This window comes from Fukomys damarensis, unplaced genomic scaffold, assembly GCF_012274545.1.
Source record: "Fukomys damarensis isolate Sample0158 unplaced genomic scaffold, DMR_v1.0_HiC HiC_scaffold_5, whole genome shotgun sequence".
NCBI lineage: Eukaryota > Metazoa > Chordata > Mammalia > Rodentia > Bathyergidae > Fukomys > Fukomys damarensis.
In genome coordinates this window covers 32282469-32305113 of record NW_022900917.1, presented here as the reverse complement: position 1 = coordinate 32305113, position 22645 = coordinate 32282469, and the positions used below count along the sequence as shown (strand labels likewise).

The window sequence follows — 22645 nt, the reverse complement described above, 5'->3', positions numbered from 1 at the left end:
ACTTCTAACCACCAGAATGCTGGAATAATCACTATCTGTTGTTTTAAGTCTCTCCATTTGTGGCACCTTGTTAGGGCTGTGCTAGGAAATCAATACAGATGGAATGGAACTGAAAAACTGACTCATCCATTCACTAGCTGGGCCACCTTTGACCAAATGTCTAACCTCAAGAGCCCTAAGCCCATTATCCATAAAAACAGGCCCATGAAAGGATCTGCTGCTTCCTGGCCTCAACCTATCCCCCGCCCCCGCTCTTCCACGAGGCTGTGCTCTCAAGGCCTCTCTCTTCTTCCAGCCCCCTCAACACCATCTTCACCCCTTCATCTGAGAAAGTTCATGACCACTCTGGCATTGGCCATCTGACAATGAACTTCAGTCTGAAATCTCTATCCTCTGATACCTCTCCCACTGCCCACCCAGGGACTCACCCCACACACGCACTCCAGGCACCCCCTTCGCTCCTCACCTCTAACCCCAGCCTCCTGTGCACTCTGGCTTTCGCCCCTGCTCACTTCCATTCCTGCTCCTAAGGGCCTGGGTGGTCCTGTCCCCTCCAATCCACTCACCATCCTGCTCCAGAGTGAGCTTCATTCTCAGTAAGCATCTGACCACTGCACTCCTGCTTTCAATCTTTCTATGGCTTCCTACCGCCCAGAAAATTTAACTTATGCTTTTAGAACCCACCTACTCCGTCTGTGTGTTACTATCCACACCTACGTGACTCTTCCACTCCCAAGTTCACCCCTGGAGACATGATTTTGAATTAAAAAATGTATTACTACAAAGAAACCTACATCCCATACTCAGGGTCCACTTTTCTAATTGTGGGAAAATATATATCATAATAATGTGCTGTGTTAAGCCATTTCAGAGTGTCCAGTTTGGTGGCATTCATTATATTCACAATGCTGTGCACCCACCTGGCTCTCTCTCCAAGCCTGCTCTGTGTGTCTCTGGACATTACTTCTCTGCCTAAAACTCCCTAGCTCCCAGTCTCTCTCATTTCCATGTGTCAGTCTTAAGTTGCTCCTGGAGGATTTCCCTGGACCTGTGACAGAGATTGAGAAGTGTGCTCTGGCTTTGGGAAGGACTTATGAGTAACATCCGCCGTGCTGACACAGCCTGAGGCTGGAAAGTACAATGGCCTCCAGGTTCACCTCCCTCCTACAGGCCTGAGCAGCCTCTACTGCGCAACGCCTGGCACACAGGAGATGTTCCCAAATGCTCTCCAAAAATATGTGTCCCAGGCAAGCACAGGGGAATCACAGGGAAAGAAAAGAACACAGGGTGTCTTCATGGTGTACCTTAAATTTACAGCTTTTTATGTCCTGCGTCTTATCAACAAAGACTTTCCTACTGAAAACAGACATAAAATGCCACTTTTCTAAAGAAATGCAACTTCTACCTCATACATCATCTCAACTGGCACTGTTCGGAGCAGGTCACACACCTTCACGTTACACCGGTGAGGCATAACTGGTATCATACAAGGGAGACTGCTGGCTGGTCCCAACAAAGTCCAACAAGAAGGAAAGATGCCAGAGAAACCTAAGGTATCTGGTATTTAGTCATAACCCAAGAAAGAATTTCTTGAGCTAGAAAATAAAACTGCATGTACCTGTCCTTTAGTTTCCAAACAGGCAACAATGGCTTTAAGACCAGAGTAGGAGTAAGAAACCAGTCTCTAGGATTATCTCATTTCAGCACAAACAAGAGGAAACATGCACCCCTCTTTTTAACCCTAGAGATATACAAAGAGAAATACAGTTCCAAGTTATCTATAGTGGTAATATTAAAAAAGATCACAAGGTAAGTCTTCCCCTTACAAGCCTGTACTTGTGGCTCCTGCTCAGTGTGCCCGCCCCATGCTTCTGGATATCAGTCTGAGAAGAGGGAAACATGTGAGGTCCCCACATTAAGGTGGTTCTCTTCAGGGAAGATGGGGCTTCTTGGCTGTGCTCAATGGACATGTTGAGCTGATTACTCCATGGGGTGGGGGCTCCATTGCGGTTAGGATCTCAACACCAGGGTGAGAACTGGAAACCAATGTCTGCAATGGACAAAACTGTCCCAGGGTGAGGACCACTGACAGAAGCCAGTAGGTATCTGAAGACATACCAGTTGTCTGATGCTGGTCACCTTCACCCAGAGCTGGGGACAATTAGATTCTCAATGTCCTTGTGTTACGGTTTATGTTTAGATGTCCCCCCCAAAATCTCATGCAGATGAGGTGGGACTTTCTTTTTCAAAGGTAGCTATAAATTTAGAATGTGTGATGCTGGGGGTAAGGTCATGATTACTAAACTATTACATGTGAGTGATTGGTTTGGACCACTCTAATCCTGGTAGTCCTCATAAGATAAAAGGGGCAGGAGCTGGGGATTTAGCTCAGTGGTTCTGCTACCTGACTTGCAAGAACAAGGTCCTGAGTTTGATCCCCTGTGCCAAAAAAGAAAAAAAGATAAAAGGGACAGAAAGACACTACTAAAACCCTTATTGCTTCACTATTTTGTGCACACCATGTTGTTTCTCCTCTTTGATGCCTATTTGTCGTACTTGTTTTGCAGCCAGCTATGAACTAAAACCTCTATGAGCTGTAAGTCAAATAAACTCCTTCTCTAACTTTGGGTTTCAGGTAGTTTGTCTCAGCAATGAGAACAAAATAACTAAACCACCTTGTTAATTTCTCATGGGGAGAAAAGTAAAACCATAAAACTGCGGAAGCTGAGTAACTGTAATCAAGGCAGCAGGAAACAAAAATGCTGGGGAGACTCAATCTACTCCATTGGGGAAAGAGCCAAGAAACCCCAGAGCTTAGCTAAGCAATGTGATGGTCACCACAGAGGAAAGCAGACAGGAGGAAGGGAAGCGTAGCAGTGAGATAAAAAGAAAGGCAGGTGTGGGAGCCAGGGCAGATGGACCGTGCTCTTAGGAAAGACAGGCCTTGGATAGAGGCTAATTTCCCCAAAGAGTCACCTCAAAATGTCCCACAAATTGTGGAGGAGGAAGACAAGGCTGACAGAAGAGAGCACCTGAGTATTTTCACTTGTTCATTCTGACAACCCTCAGTTCCAATCAGTTACTTCAGAGTTGTCTCCTCTCCTTGCCATCCCATCTTCCAAAAGTTAAATGTAAAGTCAGCAACTAGGGCATTCCCAAAAGAGACAAAGGTCAGCCACGGAAAAATCCGGGGATCCCCAGAAAGGAAGTCTCTTGTACTCTTACAGTTCCTTTCAGGAATGAGTTCAACAGCTCTATTCTACTCTGAATTTTATTTTGTTTGTTATCTGAGGTCTCTGTGATCATTAAAGAGGGGGTCTAGAATGAAAGAACTATGAGTAAGACAATAGGGTTTCTAAGTCTTCAGAGTTTTAAATATGGCAGCATTAAACTCATTTTAATTGCTCATAATTTCTGAGGTCACTAGAAATAACTGAAAGTGCTCAAAGTCAGGTCTGTGTCTTCTGACGTTTCGTAGAAAGCTCTTAAAAGGAAAAGAGATTCTACATAAATAGAATCTGGGAAATTATCCTCATGAGTCTTCCAAGAAATTTAAAAAAAAATGTCACAAAGGACAGCAGCTATGAAACTCCTTGTTCTAGGAGGTAGCTCTGAAGATGTAATGAAATGCTCAGGTCCGAGGGGCACACAGGAGCGGACAAGTTACCTCACAGGGAAACCCTTGACCGAAGGAGAGGTTGCACCTCGAATGATTAACCTGCTCTGCATTATCCATTTCCAGAGAGGCCCAGATGCTGTAGTCTATAAAAAACAACCACTGGCTTAGGCACTGAGGTAAGTGCTAGTCCAGCTCAAACTGGATGTGGTGAGCTAGAGACAACACACATCTCGCCCAGACTCCACCTGGAGCGTGAAAGCACCTGGAGTGGGAGCCAGTCCTTTCCAGGTTCACTGCCTCCCTCACTCCCTCCCTCACTCAACAAGTATCTGTTCAGCCACAAATGTGAAATACCATTCCAAGTGCTTGGGAAAAGACCAGCAAGCAACACTAGAAGACACACTAGTATGTCTTAAGTATGCTCGTATTCCAAATTCCGAAACTTACTATAAAATCAGTGTTTTCGAACTATGAGCTATGTAGGTCATCCAGCAGTAGTAACAAATGAGCACTTGCAAAACAAAATGGGGGGGGGGACCAAACAGTAAAAAATATCAGAGTACATAACAAACAGCAAGGTCAGTTTGGTTTCATAGAATCCACTTCACTCAGAGCTACCCGTTTATGATGACTGCTGGCCAAAACAGGTAGGTGCCTCTCAGCACGGACTGGTTGAGCCACAAGGGTGCAAAAGTCCCCAATTTAAAAAACCTCTTTTCCTTCCAGATACACACTCTCCTCCTCCTCGTCACTCTGGTTTTTTGTTTGTTTGTTTTGTTTTTTTTAACAAAATAAGGAACATTTATTCTCAAGCAGAAAAGCAAATTCATGTAAAAATGCAACTGGTTTCCAAGAATCTATTGTCTATGTCCAAGTCCACAAAAGACCTGGAGGTCCCTGAAATCTATACCTTTGGGTTAATAAAGGAGGGGCAGTCTCTTTTTGTTTTTTTGAGACAGAGGTCTCACTCTGTAGTTGACGGGCCTTGAACTCACTATGTAGCCCAGGCTGGCCTGGAATTCATGGCGATCCTCCTGCCTCAGCCTCCTGAGTGCTCAGAGTATAGGTATGGGCCACCACACTCAGCAAGTACTTTTATTGCGCAAATGACTACTTTTTCTTTTCTGGTACCAGGGATGGAACTTGACTCCTTGCACTTTCGAGGTAGGTGCCGGAACCACTGAGCTAAATCCTCAGTCCAAGCAAGTTTATAAAAGTCCTATGCTTTTCACTCTGGTTCTTAACAGCCTGTCCATAAATGCAATCTTACTACCTTCTTCTTTGCCCGATTACAGCATTTTGAGTAAATATTAAAGAATACATTCTCACATTCCTTCCCGATCAGTGTTCCTGGCTTTTCTGAGTAGATGCCCTTTTACACCCATCTTCCTTGTCAGCTGATTAAGAAAACACACCGTGGCCAGGAGCCACAAGAACTTTTATATGGATTCTTTTTTCCTGAGACAGGGTCTCATTGTATATAGTTCAGGCTGTCCTTGAACTGACAGTGATCCTCCTGCCTCAGCCTCCCAAGTGCAGGAGTGGGGCACCACATCTGACTTACATGGATTCTTAAGTACTAACTAATCCTAAGAGCTTCTACACAGAAATACAAAGCATGCAAGCACACCTACAAGTATTCACTCCTTCTGTGTACCATGTGTGATGTTCAAACGCCCTGATGGATCCTGAGCACAAAGACTGGTAATCACTTTCTAGGTCCCCATGTGCACAGCATTTCACTGTTTTAGGCGCACCAGGAAGCCAGGCCTGGGGGTGCACACCTGTAATCCACCACTTAGGCTGAGGGAAGAGGACCCTAACTTTAAGGCCACCCGGACCCCACCCAATCACATGTTACCAGATGGCTGCTTAGGGTAGTTTCCACTTATTTTACTACTCCTCACTCTCTCTTCTTTCAATTCATGCACACTATTTAATCTGAGCACTCACAGGTACATGACTATTTTTATTTGTGGGTATTCATTAGCTCTTTTATAAAATTTGTTTGTTTGTTTGTTTTTTTGGTACCAGGGATCGAAGTCGGGTCCCTGCGCTTGCAAAGCAGGCACCGGAATCACTGAGCTAAATCCCGCGCCCCTCTTTTATAAAATTTTTAATCCCCGACTCCTTCAGAGTGCTACTTAGAGTTGGGAAAATAATTCTTAAATGGTGAGAGGCACGCCTAATCCTGTAAGTGACTGTGCTTTCGTCGGCCAACATCCCAAGGTGGCCATGGATGGAACTGGGGAAGTAAATGGGGGTGAAACAGAACAAGCACAGAACTGGGCTCTCTAATCCCTGAAGTCAAAGGACTACAGCAGCTCTGACTTCCCAAAGGCCTTATGCTCCTTGTCCTGCAGGCCATATTATGAGGCCTAGTCCTGCTTCCTGCTCCCACGTCTGCTCTGCTCCCTTTGGGGGCTGGGCAAACAGGAAGCCCAGACACCTTTATTACATATCCCAAGGTGGGCCACACGGAAAAGGTGGGAAAGTCCAGAAGGAGAAGGTTGTGGCAGTCCTAAAGTAGACAGCTACGTTAGTTACAAATATTACAGGCAGTCAGACAGGGCTGGGCCCTGGAAGAAGTCAGTGTAGAAGACAAGAATACATCACAACTGTGGCTGGAGGTGCATTCAGTGAAGGTCTGGCTTCAGGACTAAGAGAACAGCAGTGATATATATTCTAAATAGCTATCGATCATCTGAGTGGGGGACCATGACTTTAACCCAACCCATCCAGGAAAAGTTATTGTTCAGACATGACTTGCTTCCCCACTTGATCCTCCTTTAATCAATGTTATGTAAGAGACTATACTTGTAATCTATTGGTTGACCATTGTTTTGTCTCACCTTATACCCACCTTGTGATTTTCCCTTGGATCAATATTACGTAAGCGACTGTACTTGTAATCTTATTAGTCACCTACAGTCTTGTCCCACCGCGAACCTGCCTCACCTCATGGTTTTATCTATAAAACTCTCTTGAGAAGCAGGGTCCACAGCCAATATACTTTCCAGGGTCCCTCTGTCTCTTAGGCAGAAGCTATCTATCTTCCTCTCAATAAATACTTCCTACTCTTAACCTCCACTGTTCCTATAATTCATTCTTCAATTACAGAGAACATGAACTCAGTATGTCGGACATCTAGCAGGTTGGGAGTTACACTATTTCCCTTATATTACTTGGCGGTCCATGTATCATCCCTGTATCATGCTCCCTACTGTCAGTCCACCTCTCAGCAGACTCTGGCTGTTACCTGAAACCCCCACTTCCAGAGACCAGCTCTAGCCCCTCCGCCATTTCAACACCTTCCCCTCCTGGAAACTCAAACTGCAGAAAGGTGGTAACCAGCTGTAATAGAGATTAGAGGATTGCTGCTTGCAACACTCCCTACGGTCAGCAAATACATAAACCTCAAATGCTCAAAACTGGCTTTCGTATGGACCCCATATCATTTGTTTCCTAAACTACCCATGTTTCATTTTTAAAAAGAGAATCGTTTTGAATATATGAAAGGGAAAGAGGGTTAAAGGGAGGAGAGGGGAATGAGGAAAAAAAGAATCAAGTTATATTATGTACAGGTACAAATTCTCTATGATGAATGTTAAAAATGGACCAATAAATACTAATTTTAAAAAACATGCAAGGTGGAGCTTTAGTTCAATAGCACCACATGTTGCCGCCCAAGTGCAAGGTCCTGAGGTTTGATCCTGGTACTGAGAAGAAAAAGAAAAAAAGCATGCAACTTAGTCTTCACTTATTAACTACCTCTAAGAAAACCTTGTTGCTTCCCTGGCTGGCTGCAGAGGAAGTCATTCCACCACCTTCCAGTGCTGGCTGTAAAATGCCGGCCTGGACAGGGCTGATAAACCGGAATCCTCCCCAACCACGGCTCCAGACTCCAGGACAACCTCACGCTGGCACAAAGCAGGGGATCACCGCTTCCAAGGGGACAGTCATTTTGAATTTGTCTTCCTTAAAGCAATCTCTTGCATAGGTATTTCTGTCTCCCATAACAAAATCCAGGACTACCTTAGCAGGCCTTTGAATTTAAGTCAGTGCTTCAGGTGTCTAAAACTTGTTTCTACCAAAGACAAAGATGAGGGCAGTCTTCATAAATTACACAGGCAACTAGAAACCACAGCCTTCCAATTTTTCCTTTTCTGTGTTATTAGCTGATAACAAGCTTGACCAACTCAAAGTGATCAGAATAGCACAGAAACAACACTAACCCTAAAAATCTAACTTCCCGGTATACATACACATACTAAATATATGTGGCCAAATATTTAGCAAGCCATCCTATCCGTGCTTTGAACCTAAAACAGCTGTTAACTACTTACAACACAGCAACATGCTGGTGCATCGTTACATTAGTAATTTTAAAAGCAGGTGAACGCGTTATGTCTAGGCTTTATGACAGCAACCTAACTTCACAAAATTAATAGTTACCAAGTTTCTGAGTAGGTGATCCAGGTGGAGACGAATTCCCACTAGGGGACAGGTAGAGGTAGTTTTTGTTCACTCCTGCATTGAAATCAAACGGGGACTGGTAGTCTTCATATAAGTCTGTGTCTCTGTGATCCATCTCAGAGAGAGACAGAACGCATGGCTTTGGGGCCGCCTGAGCTCCCTCCGCAGTCGCGCGCCCCCTGGCCTTTTCCCTTGGCCCCAGCGCCAAGTTCCCTGAGGCTGCCTTCCCGGTTTGCAGGCCCCGCCCCCGGCGTCCCGCTCAGGTGCGGCTCCGGCGAGCAGGCCCTTTAATAAATGACTTCACCTGAGCGGCTTCAGGAGGGGCGCCTCTGTTCACCACCTGTTGTTGATTTCGGTCAACAAAGAACAACCTGGCAGGGGTGTGGCGCTTTCTTCAGTAAACAAAGGAGGTGGGCTGTGGGCTCTGAAATATCCCTCAAGACGGTTGAAAAGTTCAAGTAAATGCTTGACACTGTCAGAATTAAAAGAAATTATCCCCAACTATCCCAGGGCAGAGTTAATATTCTAGGACAAGGAAGGATTATCTTTCAGTAATCTGCAGATGCCATCTGGGTGATTTTTTTTTTCCACCCTGGATTTACCATCGAATGTGAAAGCTGAGCTTCCTGGTTTGGCAACCAGCTTTCTAAGCAAAACTTGATAGAAAAATAAAGCTGTATTTCCGTCATTATTTTATCTAAAGTGGAGTCTGCAGCTAACATACAATTTTCAATCTGACTTGTCTTTTTCTTTCTCTTCATGAGGAGGTCGGTGTTTCAAATACTAGAGGAGAATCCACTGAAGGTCCAGTCCCTACGTGGCCTGTACTCCACTGTTTGACTAAGGCCAGGCTCTGCACCCTTCTACACTAAGCCTGTTTGTCTTGGCCGCAGTCCTCCCGGCAGTGGCAGGGCTACAGTTGGCTTGTAAACCAAAACTTCCCACAGCAAATCCACTTCCTAGGGCACAAGTCTCAGCAGAGCCTTTGCACACTCGCAATGGCCTCTGCTACTAGCATCTGCAGCTCCCAGGCTTGTATTAACATAAGGAGGTAAAACAAAGGCACCCAGGGGACCCCTGCTGGGCATGGGGCTTCACTGCCTAACAACAAAAAAAGTCAGTTCCCTATCTTTCTAAATCTACTCGAAAAAAACAGAACTTGACAGTCTCCCTGAATTAGAAGCAAATATAATACCCAATATATTTTAAGAATTTTAAAAATCAAGGTGTCTAATGTATAAAATATACATGCACCAAGGCAGTCTATATTCATCTCAACTTATGACTGAGTTTAATTTTTTGTTAGCCACACGTCGTATTCTATAACAAATCTTCGCTTTAAGTTTAAAAAGTTTATTTTTAACAAACAATACTTTTCTCTCCTATAAGATACCAAAATTTGAGCAGTGATGTTACTCATTTTATATTTAGAAACAGTATAAATGGTTTTTTATTATTACTTAAAATAAATTTCTGAACTTCCTAAAATCTGTGGCATCTCTAACTGTAAGGGGACACATACTAGGATGTGTTCCTGGCCTCGAGGTGGCTCAAGGGTCCTTATTGTTATGGTTTAGATCTAAAATGTCCCCCAAAAGTCTCGTGTGTTCAGAGGTACAGCTTTCAGAAGGAGCTGTGAACACTGTGACCCACCCACTCAGGAGCTCCTGAAAGTGCTGTGAGGAGGTGGGGTCTGTCAGAAGAGGTGGGTCACTGGGGTGCGACCTTTCTAGAAGGGCGTGTTCTTGACCCAGTTCCTCCCCTCTCTCCTGCTTCCTGGCTGTGCTGGTGAGCATCTTTGCTCTGCCACACCTCTCTGCCATGCTGTTTCTGCCTCGAGCCATACACCATGGACGGAGCCCACTAAAAACATGAGCCAAGTAAACTTCGCTTCCTTTACGTTGCAGGTGTTAGGTATTTTGTCCCAGCAATGTCAAAGTGACTACACCGGCCTTCTTCAGACATTAGGTATTTGGTCACTGCCTACCGGCAGGAAAGGCATTATTCTATTACCTTACTTGTGCCACAGGTATTAGGCGATTAATTCTGTCACAGATACAATGCAAATCACAGCTGCCTTCACACCTCTCATCACTTCAACCCCAATATCCTCGGCCTTCAGTGCTAACAGCCAAGTGAAACGCATTACCTGAAATGCTGCACTATTTCTGCCAGAATCATGCACCCTTCAAGACGCAAAAAGAAATACTACCCCTTCTCAGAAGTCCTCCCAGTGTCTGTCCCCTCTCCATTTCCAGCAGCAGCACCCAGAAGTGAAGTGCCTATATCTCTTCAACCTCCCCTCCAAGGCAGACACCACATCTGAATTAGACCAGGCTTGGTAATCAACATGGAATGAACAAAGCCAATTAATTAGGCCTCATTCTCAAATGTAAGGACTGAGATTTTAAGTAATGGTCTAAAAGTTGTACTCTACCTGCTTGGTATAACCTTAGGAATGTACATAACATCCCAGCTTTTGTAGCCAATTCCTGATTATTTGTTTGTTTGTTTGAGACAGAGTCTCACTATGTAGATGAAACTGACCTGGAACTCACTATGTAGCCCAGGCTGGTCTCGAACTCACAGGATCCTCCTGCCTCAGCCTCCCAAGTGCTGGGATTACAGGAGTGCACCACCACACCCGGCTTGTAGTCAATTCTTAAATCTCCACATTGACAGCCAAAGCCTACTCCAGACATCATAGCCTTGAGAAAAGTGAAAACAGGTGACCAGTCATTAGAAATGCCTAAGTGGACTAATGGAATGGCAGAGATCCAGTTAACTCAATATTCATGTGACCTGGGGATTTAGCTCAGGCACAGTGCCTGCCTGGCAAGCACTAGGTCCTAAATTCAATCCCCGTAGGGTACCAAAAAATAAATTTTTTTTTTTTTACTGCAAAGTAGAAGCAAGTTTAAAAAATTAAAAATGTAACTTGGGAACAGACCCCCAAAATCCCTGAGTGACAATTACATTGAATGTACTGGGGGCTAGGGGCTGAAGGTTTTTGAGCTACTTATAAAAAGTTTACTCACAAACTGGTGTGTAACTTACTGGTACAGCATTTGCCTGGCATGCACAATGTCCTGCATTTCATCTGCAAGCATTGAAAAAAAATAGTAATTTTAAAAGCAAATATTATAGGGCCAGGGATTTAGCTCAATGGTACTGCCACCTGCCTCGAAAGCACAAGGTCCTGAGTTCAAACCCCCATACCAAAAAAAAAAGCAAATATAAAGGTGACCCTGGAAATGGTGCATAGGACACACTGCAGGGAGAAAGAGGTTACAACAGAGGGGACTTTGAAAGAGAATCCTAGTCAAATCCAGGCAAGAAGAAGGGAAGCCTTTGCCTCTATGGCAGCTCTTTTCATTTCCTGCATGAAATGTCTGGCCCAAGGAAAAACCAAGTAGATTTGGTCCTGCTATTCCAAAATTACTTCAAGATCGATGTGCACAAGACTGTATCCGCCAGTCTTCCTCACACCGCCCTGAGTTTCCTAGGCCTGGCCTCTAAGTAATTGCACCTGTAGGTCTACAACCTGCGCTTCTGGATGCTGCTCTGGAGGAGCCTTGGGGTCTTTTCCTGTCCACCCAAACAGGACAGAGAAACAGAGAGGCAAGAATAGAGGAGCACCAGCATTGAGCCACTAACCCAGTGTCCCTGGATTAACTTCCATTCTACTTCTCTTATGATTCAACTCTATCAGTTCATAGAAAAAGTCTCAAATGACCTTCTTTTCGATCTTATTTACCCTATTTGTTTCAGTCAAACTTGATTTTCCTGCTTCCTGAACACATCCTAAATTTGTCCTAGACAATTTTTTCCAAGTAGAGTCTCCTTTTTCTGTATTTTTACCTGTCAAATTCCTAACTACTTATCAAACTCTACTTAATAAGGGATGTTCATTTTTAGCTGCTACCTGAAATGGAAAAAGTAAACAAAACAAAAGCCTATTAAAAGTGGATTATTAGCCAGGCGTGGTGGCACACACCTGTAATCCTCTAATCCCAGCACTCAGGAGGCTGAGGCAGGAGGATCCCTGTGAGTTCCAGACCAGCCTTGGCTACATAGTGAGTTCCAAGTCAGTCTCAACTACACCACAAAAGAAACCCTTGTCAAAAAAACAAAAAAAAAAACAAAAAAAAAAAAAAAAAAAAAAAAAAACAGTGGATTATTTAGGGCTGGGGATTTAGCTCAGTGGTGCCGCCACTTGAAGCACAAGGACTGGAGTGCAAACCCCAGTACCAAAAAAAAAAAAAAAAGGGGATTTAAATGCTTTAAAGCACATTCATGTAGCAGAAAATATGTAAATATTAATGTGATGTAGAAATATATAATTTTTAACATGGTATTGATATAGTTAGGTAAGTAAAACAGTTCAAAAGCAGGTTGGCATTGGATTATCTGTAATTGTATAATAACTAAAGAGAGATCAACCAAGTAAAATAAAACGGGCAGATGTCCCCTGACCTCAGAAAAGTGATCATGCGCTGCAGAGCCAGCAGAGGGCGACCACAGCGAGCTCAGCGATCAATTCAGGGCACCCAGTAAAGAGCAGAACCCATTAGATGACTCATTACTGCAAATGGAAATGGTAGTAGATACTACAAATAACTGTAAAGACAACTAAGTCTCTGTCGGTCCATTAATACATCACTCAAATATATCAGCGTAGATTATCCCCAAATCTGAAAGACATTCAAGGGACAGTCCGATTTAAAAGCTATACAACTTACAAAACGTACTTGGTAGGCCCTGAAGTGGACCTCAAAGCCAGCCAAGATGGCCGCCCAACAGGCAAGGGGATGTGGATTTGCCACAAGACACTGAGCCAGCTGGATGGGGTTCCAACTGCCAAACGTGGGACAATGGACCACTGAAATAACTGGGGATGACAATAAGTTATAGCCCAGGAGTCCATTAAAAATAATGACACAGGGGAAAGGAAGACAATTTCAGAAGAACGCCATCCTGGCCATCCCTGTAAAGAGTCACAATGCCAAACTAGGAAGATATTTTGACAAAGAGTGGAATATTCATAGGGACTTAAAGTGCCCCACGACGCACACACAGATTAATTACCTGTCAGAAGGGAAAACAGGCTCACAGTACAATGGACAAATGGATCACACCTTGGCTAGGTGATCAAAGCTGCCATTACCCAATGAAAAGGTCGCTGGATGTGTGCCCTCAATAATGACACTGCAGACAGGTGCGGACTCCCTCCATTGAGAAGGGAACATCAGACAAATCCAAAATGACAAAGGTTCTGTTTTAGAAAGGGGAGGGTGCTGCATTCTTCAAAAATATCAACTTCATCAAAAACAAAGGTTGTAAAAAGGATGCATATCAAAGGAGATTTTTAAAACACATGACAACTAAAAATCTAATACCTGACCTGATTCTACATTTGGTCCAATACTAATACAGAAAAAAAAAATTCTGTACAATAGGACATGACTGGGTCAGTAGAAAAAAAATGAAGTATGATCACAAATTAGGGAAAAGTCACATCAATTTCAAATTGACTGAAGTTGACTGCACTGTAGTTGCACCAGAGACTAGCCCTCTTAGGAAATACAAACTGAAAATAGGGCACTGTGCCCTGATGTATACAACTTCCTCTGATTTGCTTCAGAAAATAAGGGAACTGTGTATGTTCATACACTGCTAATACAAAGAGGGTCAAATGTCAACAGTGAATTCATGGGAGTTGAGAACCCAGGTGTTCTTATACTCTGTTTTTTCCATCTTTCTGTAAATTTGTAATTTAAAAGCAACTGAGAAGAACTTCACTGCAACACATTTAGCAGGCTTGGTGGAGGTGGGACAAAAGGAAGAGGCCTCCTCTCGTGGCACTAATGGGGACAGTGGCCTCATACCAGGGACTGAGCTTCCATCACAGCTTAGACACACAGGCACATCCTGGTTCCTGGTCACTTCTGAGAGCTGAAAGAAACCCTCCACGTCCTACTAAAGAAGGTGAGGAAGTCTCCCCACCACACCACCTCCTACTCACACTTGCGGGGGGGACACCTACAAGTAGAAAACAGTGCAAGGAGCCTGCAAAGGACAGAAAATTCCCTCTGATGATGATAATGATGGATAAATATAATGCACCCCTAAGCACCACTACTCTGAGCAATTTACACCAACCCTTGGAGGCAGTTTCTTCACTGCACTCACTTTACAGATGCACAAACTGAGGCACACGGAAGTTAAGTAACTTGTCCCTGGCACACAGAAGTGGTAAATTAGCCAGGAATGAAACACATGGAAGAAACCCTTAGGTGATCAATATCAAAGAAATATGGGCAGGAGAGTGCACAAATGCTGGGAAGCCACTGGACTTGGGATCCTGAAGTTTTAGTAAGAGCCACAGTACAAAATGGCTTACCGGAAGGAGAAGCTAGTGGAAGAAGGGTAAAAATCAAGTGAAAAGGAGTTTTAAATAATGTTGAGGGGATCAGAAGAGACAAAGTAATGCCAAGGAAGTTGTGCACTGTGGCCAGCCACTTGGGAAGCATTTGTCCAGAAGCTGGGGGAGGCTTCCATTCCTAAGCTGAATAAAGCTAGACTAAAACATGCTGGCATTCTTTTAAAAATACACGTGAGCCTTGAAATTAGAAACTTTAAAGACGGAGGCAATATTCCCTATAGAAGTGTCATTTATTCCTTTATTATCTACCTTAAGGGGAGAAAAGTCTACAGTAAGTAGCACTGTATTACAAAACAAGGCTGGTGGGCCAGGGATTTAGCTCAGCCTGCCTCACAAGTGCAAGGACCTGAGTTCAAACCCTGGTACCAAACAAAGGCTGGTGTGGCGGTGAATACTTGTTATATCAGCACTTGGGAGGCTAAGGCAGGAAGATCGCTGTGAGTTCAAGGCCAGCCTAGGCTACATAGTGAGTTCGAGGCCAGCCTGAACTATACAGTGAGACTTTGTCTTAAAAAAAAAAAAAAAGAAAACTACTATTTGAACAAAAGGCCCTAGGTTTAATCCAAAGCATTGGAAAAAATTGTGTGTGTGTGTGTGTGTGTGTGTGTGTGTGTGTGTGTGTGTGTAATACATATAGCCTCTTTGGAGACCCGTTTCCAGAATAAAAATGCACAAGCTATATTTAAATATTTAGACCTAAATGCAAATGCTCTTTACATGATGAATTCAAGTCCATTTCCCTGACCCACTGACTTACAAAGAAGCTTTCACTTGGTGAGAACCCTAACATTTTAGGTATGTTCTTCTGCCCTCTCAAAATAACTGAAATTGAGTAATATTACCAAGCTAAAGACTTCTTTTTCATCCTTTAAGATAAGAAGATTTTTGTTTTTATTTTTAAATATTAAAGGGTTTGAGGATGGTGGATTTCATTCCCTCCATCAGTCTATTTCCCCCCAAACATTTTCAGGTTCAGCCTTGAACAGGGAGGTCAGAACCCACAGTACAGTCTCAAGCACGCTTGCATTCACTGTCACAGGGAGTCAGAGACTGGCTTCCAAAATGCACAAGAACGCAGATGAAAACAACACTCAGATTCCACTTCACCCCACAAAGAATGGCTGCTATCAAGAAATCACTCAATAACAAATGTTGGCAGGGCTGTGGGGAGAAAGGAACCCTTCTCCATTGTTGGTGGGAGTGCAGACTGGTGCAACCAATGTGGAAATTAATATGGAGACACCTCAAAGAGCTGGGACTGGAGGTTCCATTTGACCCAGCCATCCCTCTGCTGGGTTTCTTTCCAAAAGAATCATATCAAAATGATATATGCGCACCTGTGTTTATAGCAGCACAGTTTGTAATAGCTAAAACTTGGAAACAGCCCATTTGCCCATCAGTTGGAAACTGGATAAAGAAGATGTGGTTTTTCTATAAAATGGAATACTACTCAGCCATAAAGAATGAGAAATTAGAATCATTCATAGGAAAATGGATACATATTGAGGATACACTCCTAAGTGAAATAAATAAGTCACACATGTGTAAATACCGAATAGTTTCTCTGGTATGAATAGACTATAATAGTACATAAGATCCTAATGAGATAATTGACCATGTGAAATAGGAAGAAAAGGGATAAAGGTGTAGGGAAAGTGGGAAGGTCAGGGGAAAGGGAATAAGGGAAAAGAAAAAAAATAGGAGCAAATAGGGCCAGGGATTTAGCTCAGTGGTTCGGTGGCCTGCCTTGCAAGTGCAAGGACCAGAGTTCAATCCCTGGTACCCAAAAAAAAAAAAGGAGAAAATGAAAAATTGGAAATAAAATGTTTGTAAATGGGGAGTGGGGGGGCAGGGACAAGGGGAAAAAATTGAGAACCAAGACTCATCATGTAAAGGTACAAGATCTCAATAATGAATGTAACTGTACTGTATACCTAAAATGTACAATAAACTCAATGAGGAAAAAAAATGCACAAGACTTAGTTCTACCACTGAGACATGTTTCTGCTTCTACTGCTCTCAGACTAAAGAGTTTTCATTATCACACCAGAAAATAATAGAAACATAGCTTGACATACAACATCTACCTAGATAGTTAACTACAATATACTTTTTTAAAAATTTTAAGAACCAGATTTTTCACTGTATAAATAGAATCTGAGTTAAAGTTTTAGGGTCACTCCTCACACTAGTTAGCAGTTTTGTAAAAGTTCTCCAATCAGTGTTTCTCCAACTTTAGTAAGGACAGGAACCCCCTGTGGACCTTGTGAAACCACAGATCTTGACTGAGAAGTTCTGGCCACAAATGCTGCCTTTCAGACAAGCTCTGGGCACTGCCTGATGCTGTGACCCACAGTCAGCTGAGAGCTGCGGGGTCTCCCTGAGGACGGAGCATGAGCAAGCTCTAGAGCCACAGGTCACTTACCGGAGAAGACACGTCCAGCACAATACATCATTAGGTGATTTTGAAACTTGTGCGAACATCACAGAGGATACAAACCCAAATGAGGAAGGCTCTCTCACCTTACTAGGTGATGACGATTTTATGGAACCACGGTCGTTAAGTGTTGTGATGTTCAAAATGGATTGTCAACATGTTTGACTGGGATCCAATCTGCCCAGGGGATTAGGAAGCACACTTCTGGGTGGGCCATGAAGACAGGACCTTGGGGTCTTATATTTGGTCTTTCACCCCTTCTTCTCTGGTACTGTTCCCCTGCTCTGCTTCCTGGCTGCCGTAGACTGAATATATTTGCTCCACTGTGCTCTTTTTCCATGATGTTTCCACTTTCAAACCAGCAGAACATTGACTAAATCCTCTAAAAACATGAGCCAAATTAAGCCTCTCTTCCTTGAAGTTGTGGGTGTTGAGTTTGGGGTTCCAGCTATAGAAACCAGAAAACAAATGCATGTGCAATTCATTGTTGTGTTTGTCTGATTTCTGTTGCTGTGACAAAATACCTGAGATACATAAAAGGAAAAAAGAGATAAAAAGAATTTGTTCCAGCTCACCGTTTCAGAGACTTCAGTGCATGGTCACTTTGCTCTGTAGTAAGGCAGAACATCATGGTAGCAATCATGCTGAAGAGAGAAGCTGCTCCCTCATAAGAGCAAAGAGAGAGGAAGGGGTCCAGGTCCCAATATCCCCTTCGAAGGCATGACCCCAGTGACCTATTCCTTCTACTAGAACCCACCTCCTAAAAGGGCCACAAGCTGCTGACCAGACCTTCACCACATGAACCCTTAAAAAAACAAGACCAAAACAAAACACACACATACATGAGCCCCTGAGTCTTTGGGGAACATTCTACGATAAACCATAGCAATTGTTAACTAAAATGTCACTTGGCACATAACTGTATTTTTTGATGTTCTACAGGCCTTGGCACTTTTTAAATATATTTTTTGAAAATAAAAGATTATGCGGCCAAAGGGGCAGAATGTGGGTGCGCATGAACATGAGTGAATGTGCTCCTGCTATCCTAACCACTCACAAAGCAAGCGAGTTCAGACAGGGCAGTCAGCTAGTCATGCCATGGTGTACACCTGCCTGGCCTTTCCTACTGAGTGATAACAAATAATAATAACAATGGCTGGAAAATGGCTCAGGGATAAGAGAACAAGAGCCAGCCATTCTGTGCAAGACTGTTAGTAATGTACTTGAGAGGACTTGGTCTCTAAGGTGAGATTACTGGAAGATAAAGAGGGTTCATCCACGCTGCATGTTTCCAATTTGCTGACTGAGTTTAAAGAGTGGTCTGTAGGGGGGCATAAACACAACCGACTGTCAGAACTCTAAAAGGAATAGATGAACTGGCAGCCCTAACTTTACTTTAGAAAAACTTCCACAATGCTTACACAGCCATTCCTGGCAAACGGTGGCTCAGATGAAACATTTTTCCTTAAAGAAGTGGGAGTTTTTCAAGAACAATGGGTACTTACTTAAAATTACTGCTGCTGGGCATGGTGGCGCACACCTGTAATTCCAGCACTCGGGAGGCTGAGGCAGGAGGATCCCTGTGAGTTCGAGAGCAGCCTGGGCTACATAGTGAGTTCCAGGTCAGTCTCAACTACACAGTGACAAAAAACCAAATAAATACATAAATAAATAATAAAAAATAAAATAAAATTACTGTTGACTGCAAACTTCAATCACCAGCAAGCTGAGGCATAACAAATATGTTCAAAATATCACCAACCAATACAGCTGGGCAGCTGAACTCACTTTTAAACTCAACGAGCTAACCAGCCATATATAGTGAGCCAACTATTAAAAAAAAGACAAATATTGCCAATTTATTCCTGATTTGTTCCTTTTATTAAGACACAAAGTTTCATGCCATCTGTCTCTCTGAATTTCTTACTCTTGCTAAAAAATGCTTTCCCCTTCTGGAGCCTGCCTCGCAGGTGCAAGGATCTGTGTTTGATCCCTCGTACGAAAGAAAATGCTTTCTCCAATTTCAAATTTCACATCCTTTCCTTCTTTGGTACCAGGGATTGAACCTGGGCCCTTGCACTTGTGAGGTAGGTGCCGGAACCACTGAGCTAAACGCCCAGCCCTCCTTCCCTTCTTAAGGACAACAGAATACCAGTGCTACAAGGAAACTCGAGAGTAGCCCATTATCTTGACACCAAATCAATGGCTGGAACACACCAACCCCTAACATTTATAGAATGTCAATAACAAATGAATATTTATCAAAAGTATCTTTTTTATTTATTCCCAAAGCTCTGCATTAAAAGGATAAGACTGCTGAAGTTTGGATGAGAAGAAAGCAAGAGATGAAAAAATGCCTTCCTGAAAAGTATCCAGAACTAAGAAACCATGCATTTACTGTCCTGTCGTCTTGAAAGATCAAGGGAAGTACGTACATGATATCATAATCTTAATGTGGCTAAGAATGCTAATTGACCCCCAAACCAATTTCCTCTTATATACCCAAGTAGACTACATCTCCCAGCGTTTCCTAGTTAGATGTGGCCATACAACTAAGTTTCAGTCGAAGGAAATGATACATGTAACACGAGAAAGACATAAAGATTGCTGTCTGAGCCAGGTGTGGTTGGTCACAACCTGACTCCCAGCACAGACGAGGCTAAAGCAGCAGGACCACACATTCACAAATTGTGCCTGCACAACTTAGCAAGAACCTGTCTATTCAGCTCAGAGCAAAGACCTACTAGGTTCAATCCTCAGTACCACAAAAACAAACAAACAAACAAAAGTTGTTGTCCATAGCCACTAGAGCAAAGTTTACCATAAGCTAAGAGAACTATTTTGCCAAATAAAGCTTCAAGTGAATTTTTAATTCCTCTTTTATCATGATCATATATCCCTAGATGAAACAGTTCTGGAAAAATAGTGGTGATGGCTGCAAAATGATGTGAACATGAATGCCCTTGATTTTTTATCCTCAGAAATGGTTAAAATTACAATGTTATGTCATACAAATTCTGCCAAGATATTTTTTAAAAGACCCTCAAATGACCACATAAGGGTTCAGACAGTTACCCACCAGAGGCCAAAACAAGCTCAACATGCTACAAAGGAATAGGAGGGAGCAGAGAGTACTGTCATTAGGTCTTTCAAACAGGCTCTCTGGAAGGGCATTCAAGACCACTGCATCCACATTTGTTCAGGAAATGTTTCCTGTCAGAAGAGAAGCCCGCGGCAGAGGGGCCCAGTCACATCGCCACAGGCAAGGAGGCGCTGTCTGGAAGAGGACGGACGTGATCAACCAGTGGACACCTCCCGGACAACCATTTCAGACCCTGCAATAATGTTCCCAGGGGTTCACCCTGATGAGCTACACACTCAACATGTGCACAAAAACCTACACACCGATGTTGCCAGGAAGCTTTCTTCACAATCACCCCACACCGGAAGCCGCCAAGATGCCCCTCAGTAGATGGAAAGCGTAACAATAGTGGTACACAAAGACCGTGAAACACTATTTGGTGCTAAACAGAATGCACTATGAACCGTAGAGAAGACAGTAAGGAGCCCTAAAGGTGCATGACTAAGCGAAAGAAACCCATCTGGCCAGGAGACCACACAATCCCAAGCACCTGACGCTTGGAACAGGAAACAGAACGGAGAAGTAAATGGCTCAGGGGCTGTTCACACAGGAGAAGGAAGGAAGGAAAAGTAAGCAGAGCACAGGTGATTTTTAGGGTGGTGAAACTATTTTGAAACATACTGTAAGGTAGATGTATATCAGTGTGTGTTTACCAAAACTCACCGACTGGCCAACACAGTAAGGACCCTTAGTGTAAATGACAGATTACTGAAAAGTAATGCCTCATATTAATCAACTGTAACAAAGGTAAGATGTTAATGAGGGAAATTAAAGGAGTGGGGAATGCTGGACCATCTGTGCAAGTTTTTGTAAGCCTAAAAAATAAAATATTAAATTTAAAAACAAACACATTTCCGCTACTCCACCACTCTAGTAGAGGAAAACATTCAGGGTACTGAGAGTTCTCTGTGGGACCTATTGTCAAAGTTTCACCACAGAAAGGACACTGATGTCCCAAAGGCAGGTCCCCTAATAAAAGAGGCATAGCTTTATTATCAAGCTCCATTAATGCAAAGCAGAAGGTCTCCTGAGAGCCTCTAGTTAAATTCCTCCTATCAAAAACAACTTAGTGGTTTGAGCATTGGTCAATCTAAAGGTGTGGCAGATTATGGAAAAGTATTAGTACATCACCTCAGGCAATAGTGGTTTACAAAACTGGCTGGTGATGTAACATCTTTCTAAAACTAAACAGAAACCAGTGTCTTTTAATAGAGGCAGGACACCAAATTAAAGGCCTATACTTGATCCTTAAAGTCTCTCGGAAAAAAATTTTTCAGGGAAAGCAGGGTTTGGTGGCACACACCAATAACCCCAGAATTCTAGGTGGCTGAGGCAGGAGGACTGAGTTCAAACCCACCCTAGGATACACAGCGAATTTGAGGCTAGCTTGGAAGACAGAAAGACCCTTTCTCAAAAAAAAATTTTTTAAACCTGAAGCAATTTTTTTCAAGGAAAATAGCCGACCAAGATGCCAACCCCTTCACTGCCCAGTGGCTCAGGGAGTACTGCAGCACTAGTCCCTTTCTGTGGCCCCAGCATCTCCTCTGAGTGTGCTCAACACTGAACCCGCATGTTGATGAAAACAGCAATTCTAAGTTTAGATTCCCCACAAAAGGATCTGATTTAGAAACATAATACTCTGGTGAAATCTGGCCTCCAATTTAAGAACTGGAAATCAAAGGCATTACTGCAAATCAGGGCTAACACAACACAAAGAAGCTGTGAAACACAGAAACCATGAACCAACACCTATCTTAATAGGAACCTCACTGCTTGAAACATACTGATCCAAACCTAATGATCTTTCTCTAACATGATTTCTTACTTTTAAACACTTGACTACCCTTTACAAATTTTATCTGGCGGGTTAAGAAAAAAATAGAGGAAAAGGTGTAGGGAGACCACAGGACCTTCTGCACTTCCCTAGGAAAATCAAGAGCATTTTGGCAACAGAACCTAAAAGTTGCCTCACTGAAAGCTCACTGCAGCAAGGCGGCTTCCCTCTGCTCGGAAAAGGCAGGCTCTTCACTGGCATCTCAGAAATAGATGAGTCCACTCTTCACAGCCATCGAGCCAGCTACTGTGTATGAAGTCATTTGTCTCAGGGCTCTCCAAAGATACAGATACATGATCGATGATTGATTTTGATTGACTGACAATTTGTATTGTTTGACAATTTGTACTGATTGACAATTAGTATTGAACATTACACCCCTTTGACCTAGAAAATCAACTGCTACAAACTTACCCTCAGAAACATGTATCACAGAGCAGCAAGACATGGTCTGCCAGCAGGGTCATCCAGGTAGTTAAGACACATACACCATTAATAAGGTTCTCCAACAGAAGAGACAGTCCTAAACCCAGCGTATCAGAAGCTCTGAGATCAGCAGGGATCCCATCTCACTCATCTGTGATTAACAGCATTCTAAGGAGAGTAAATCACCAGAGTTACTGATGCATCCGGGTCCACCAGACGCTACAGAAATACTAAAAACGCCACCTCAGAAGTACAGAAGGAAGCTT

The 22645-nt window shown here is 43.2% G+C and overlaps 1 protein-coding gene across 7 annotated transcripts in view; it reads right to left on the bottom strand.

Annotated features, from left to right (window-relative positions):
• Window positions 1-22416, bottom strand: part of Tpd52 (tumor protein D52) — a 49133-nt gene extending 26717 nt beyond the window's left edge. For 2 of the 7 annotated variants that reach the window (XM_010636237.3, XM_010636238.3), the window contains exon 1: window positions 8075-8283. In XM_010636237.3, coding sequence (XP_010634539.1) covers window positions 8075-8210 — 136 coding nt within the window. In that variant the 5' untranslated portion in view covers window positions 8211-8283. Of the gene's footprint in view, window positions 1-8074; window positions 8290-22367 lie in introns of those variants that run through there. The other 5 variants (XM_010636241.3, XM_010636240.3, XM_033760452.1 and 2 more) reach the window with 5 other exon arrangements.
• Window positions 22417-22645: the final 229 nt, after the last annotated feature.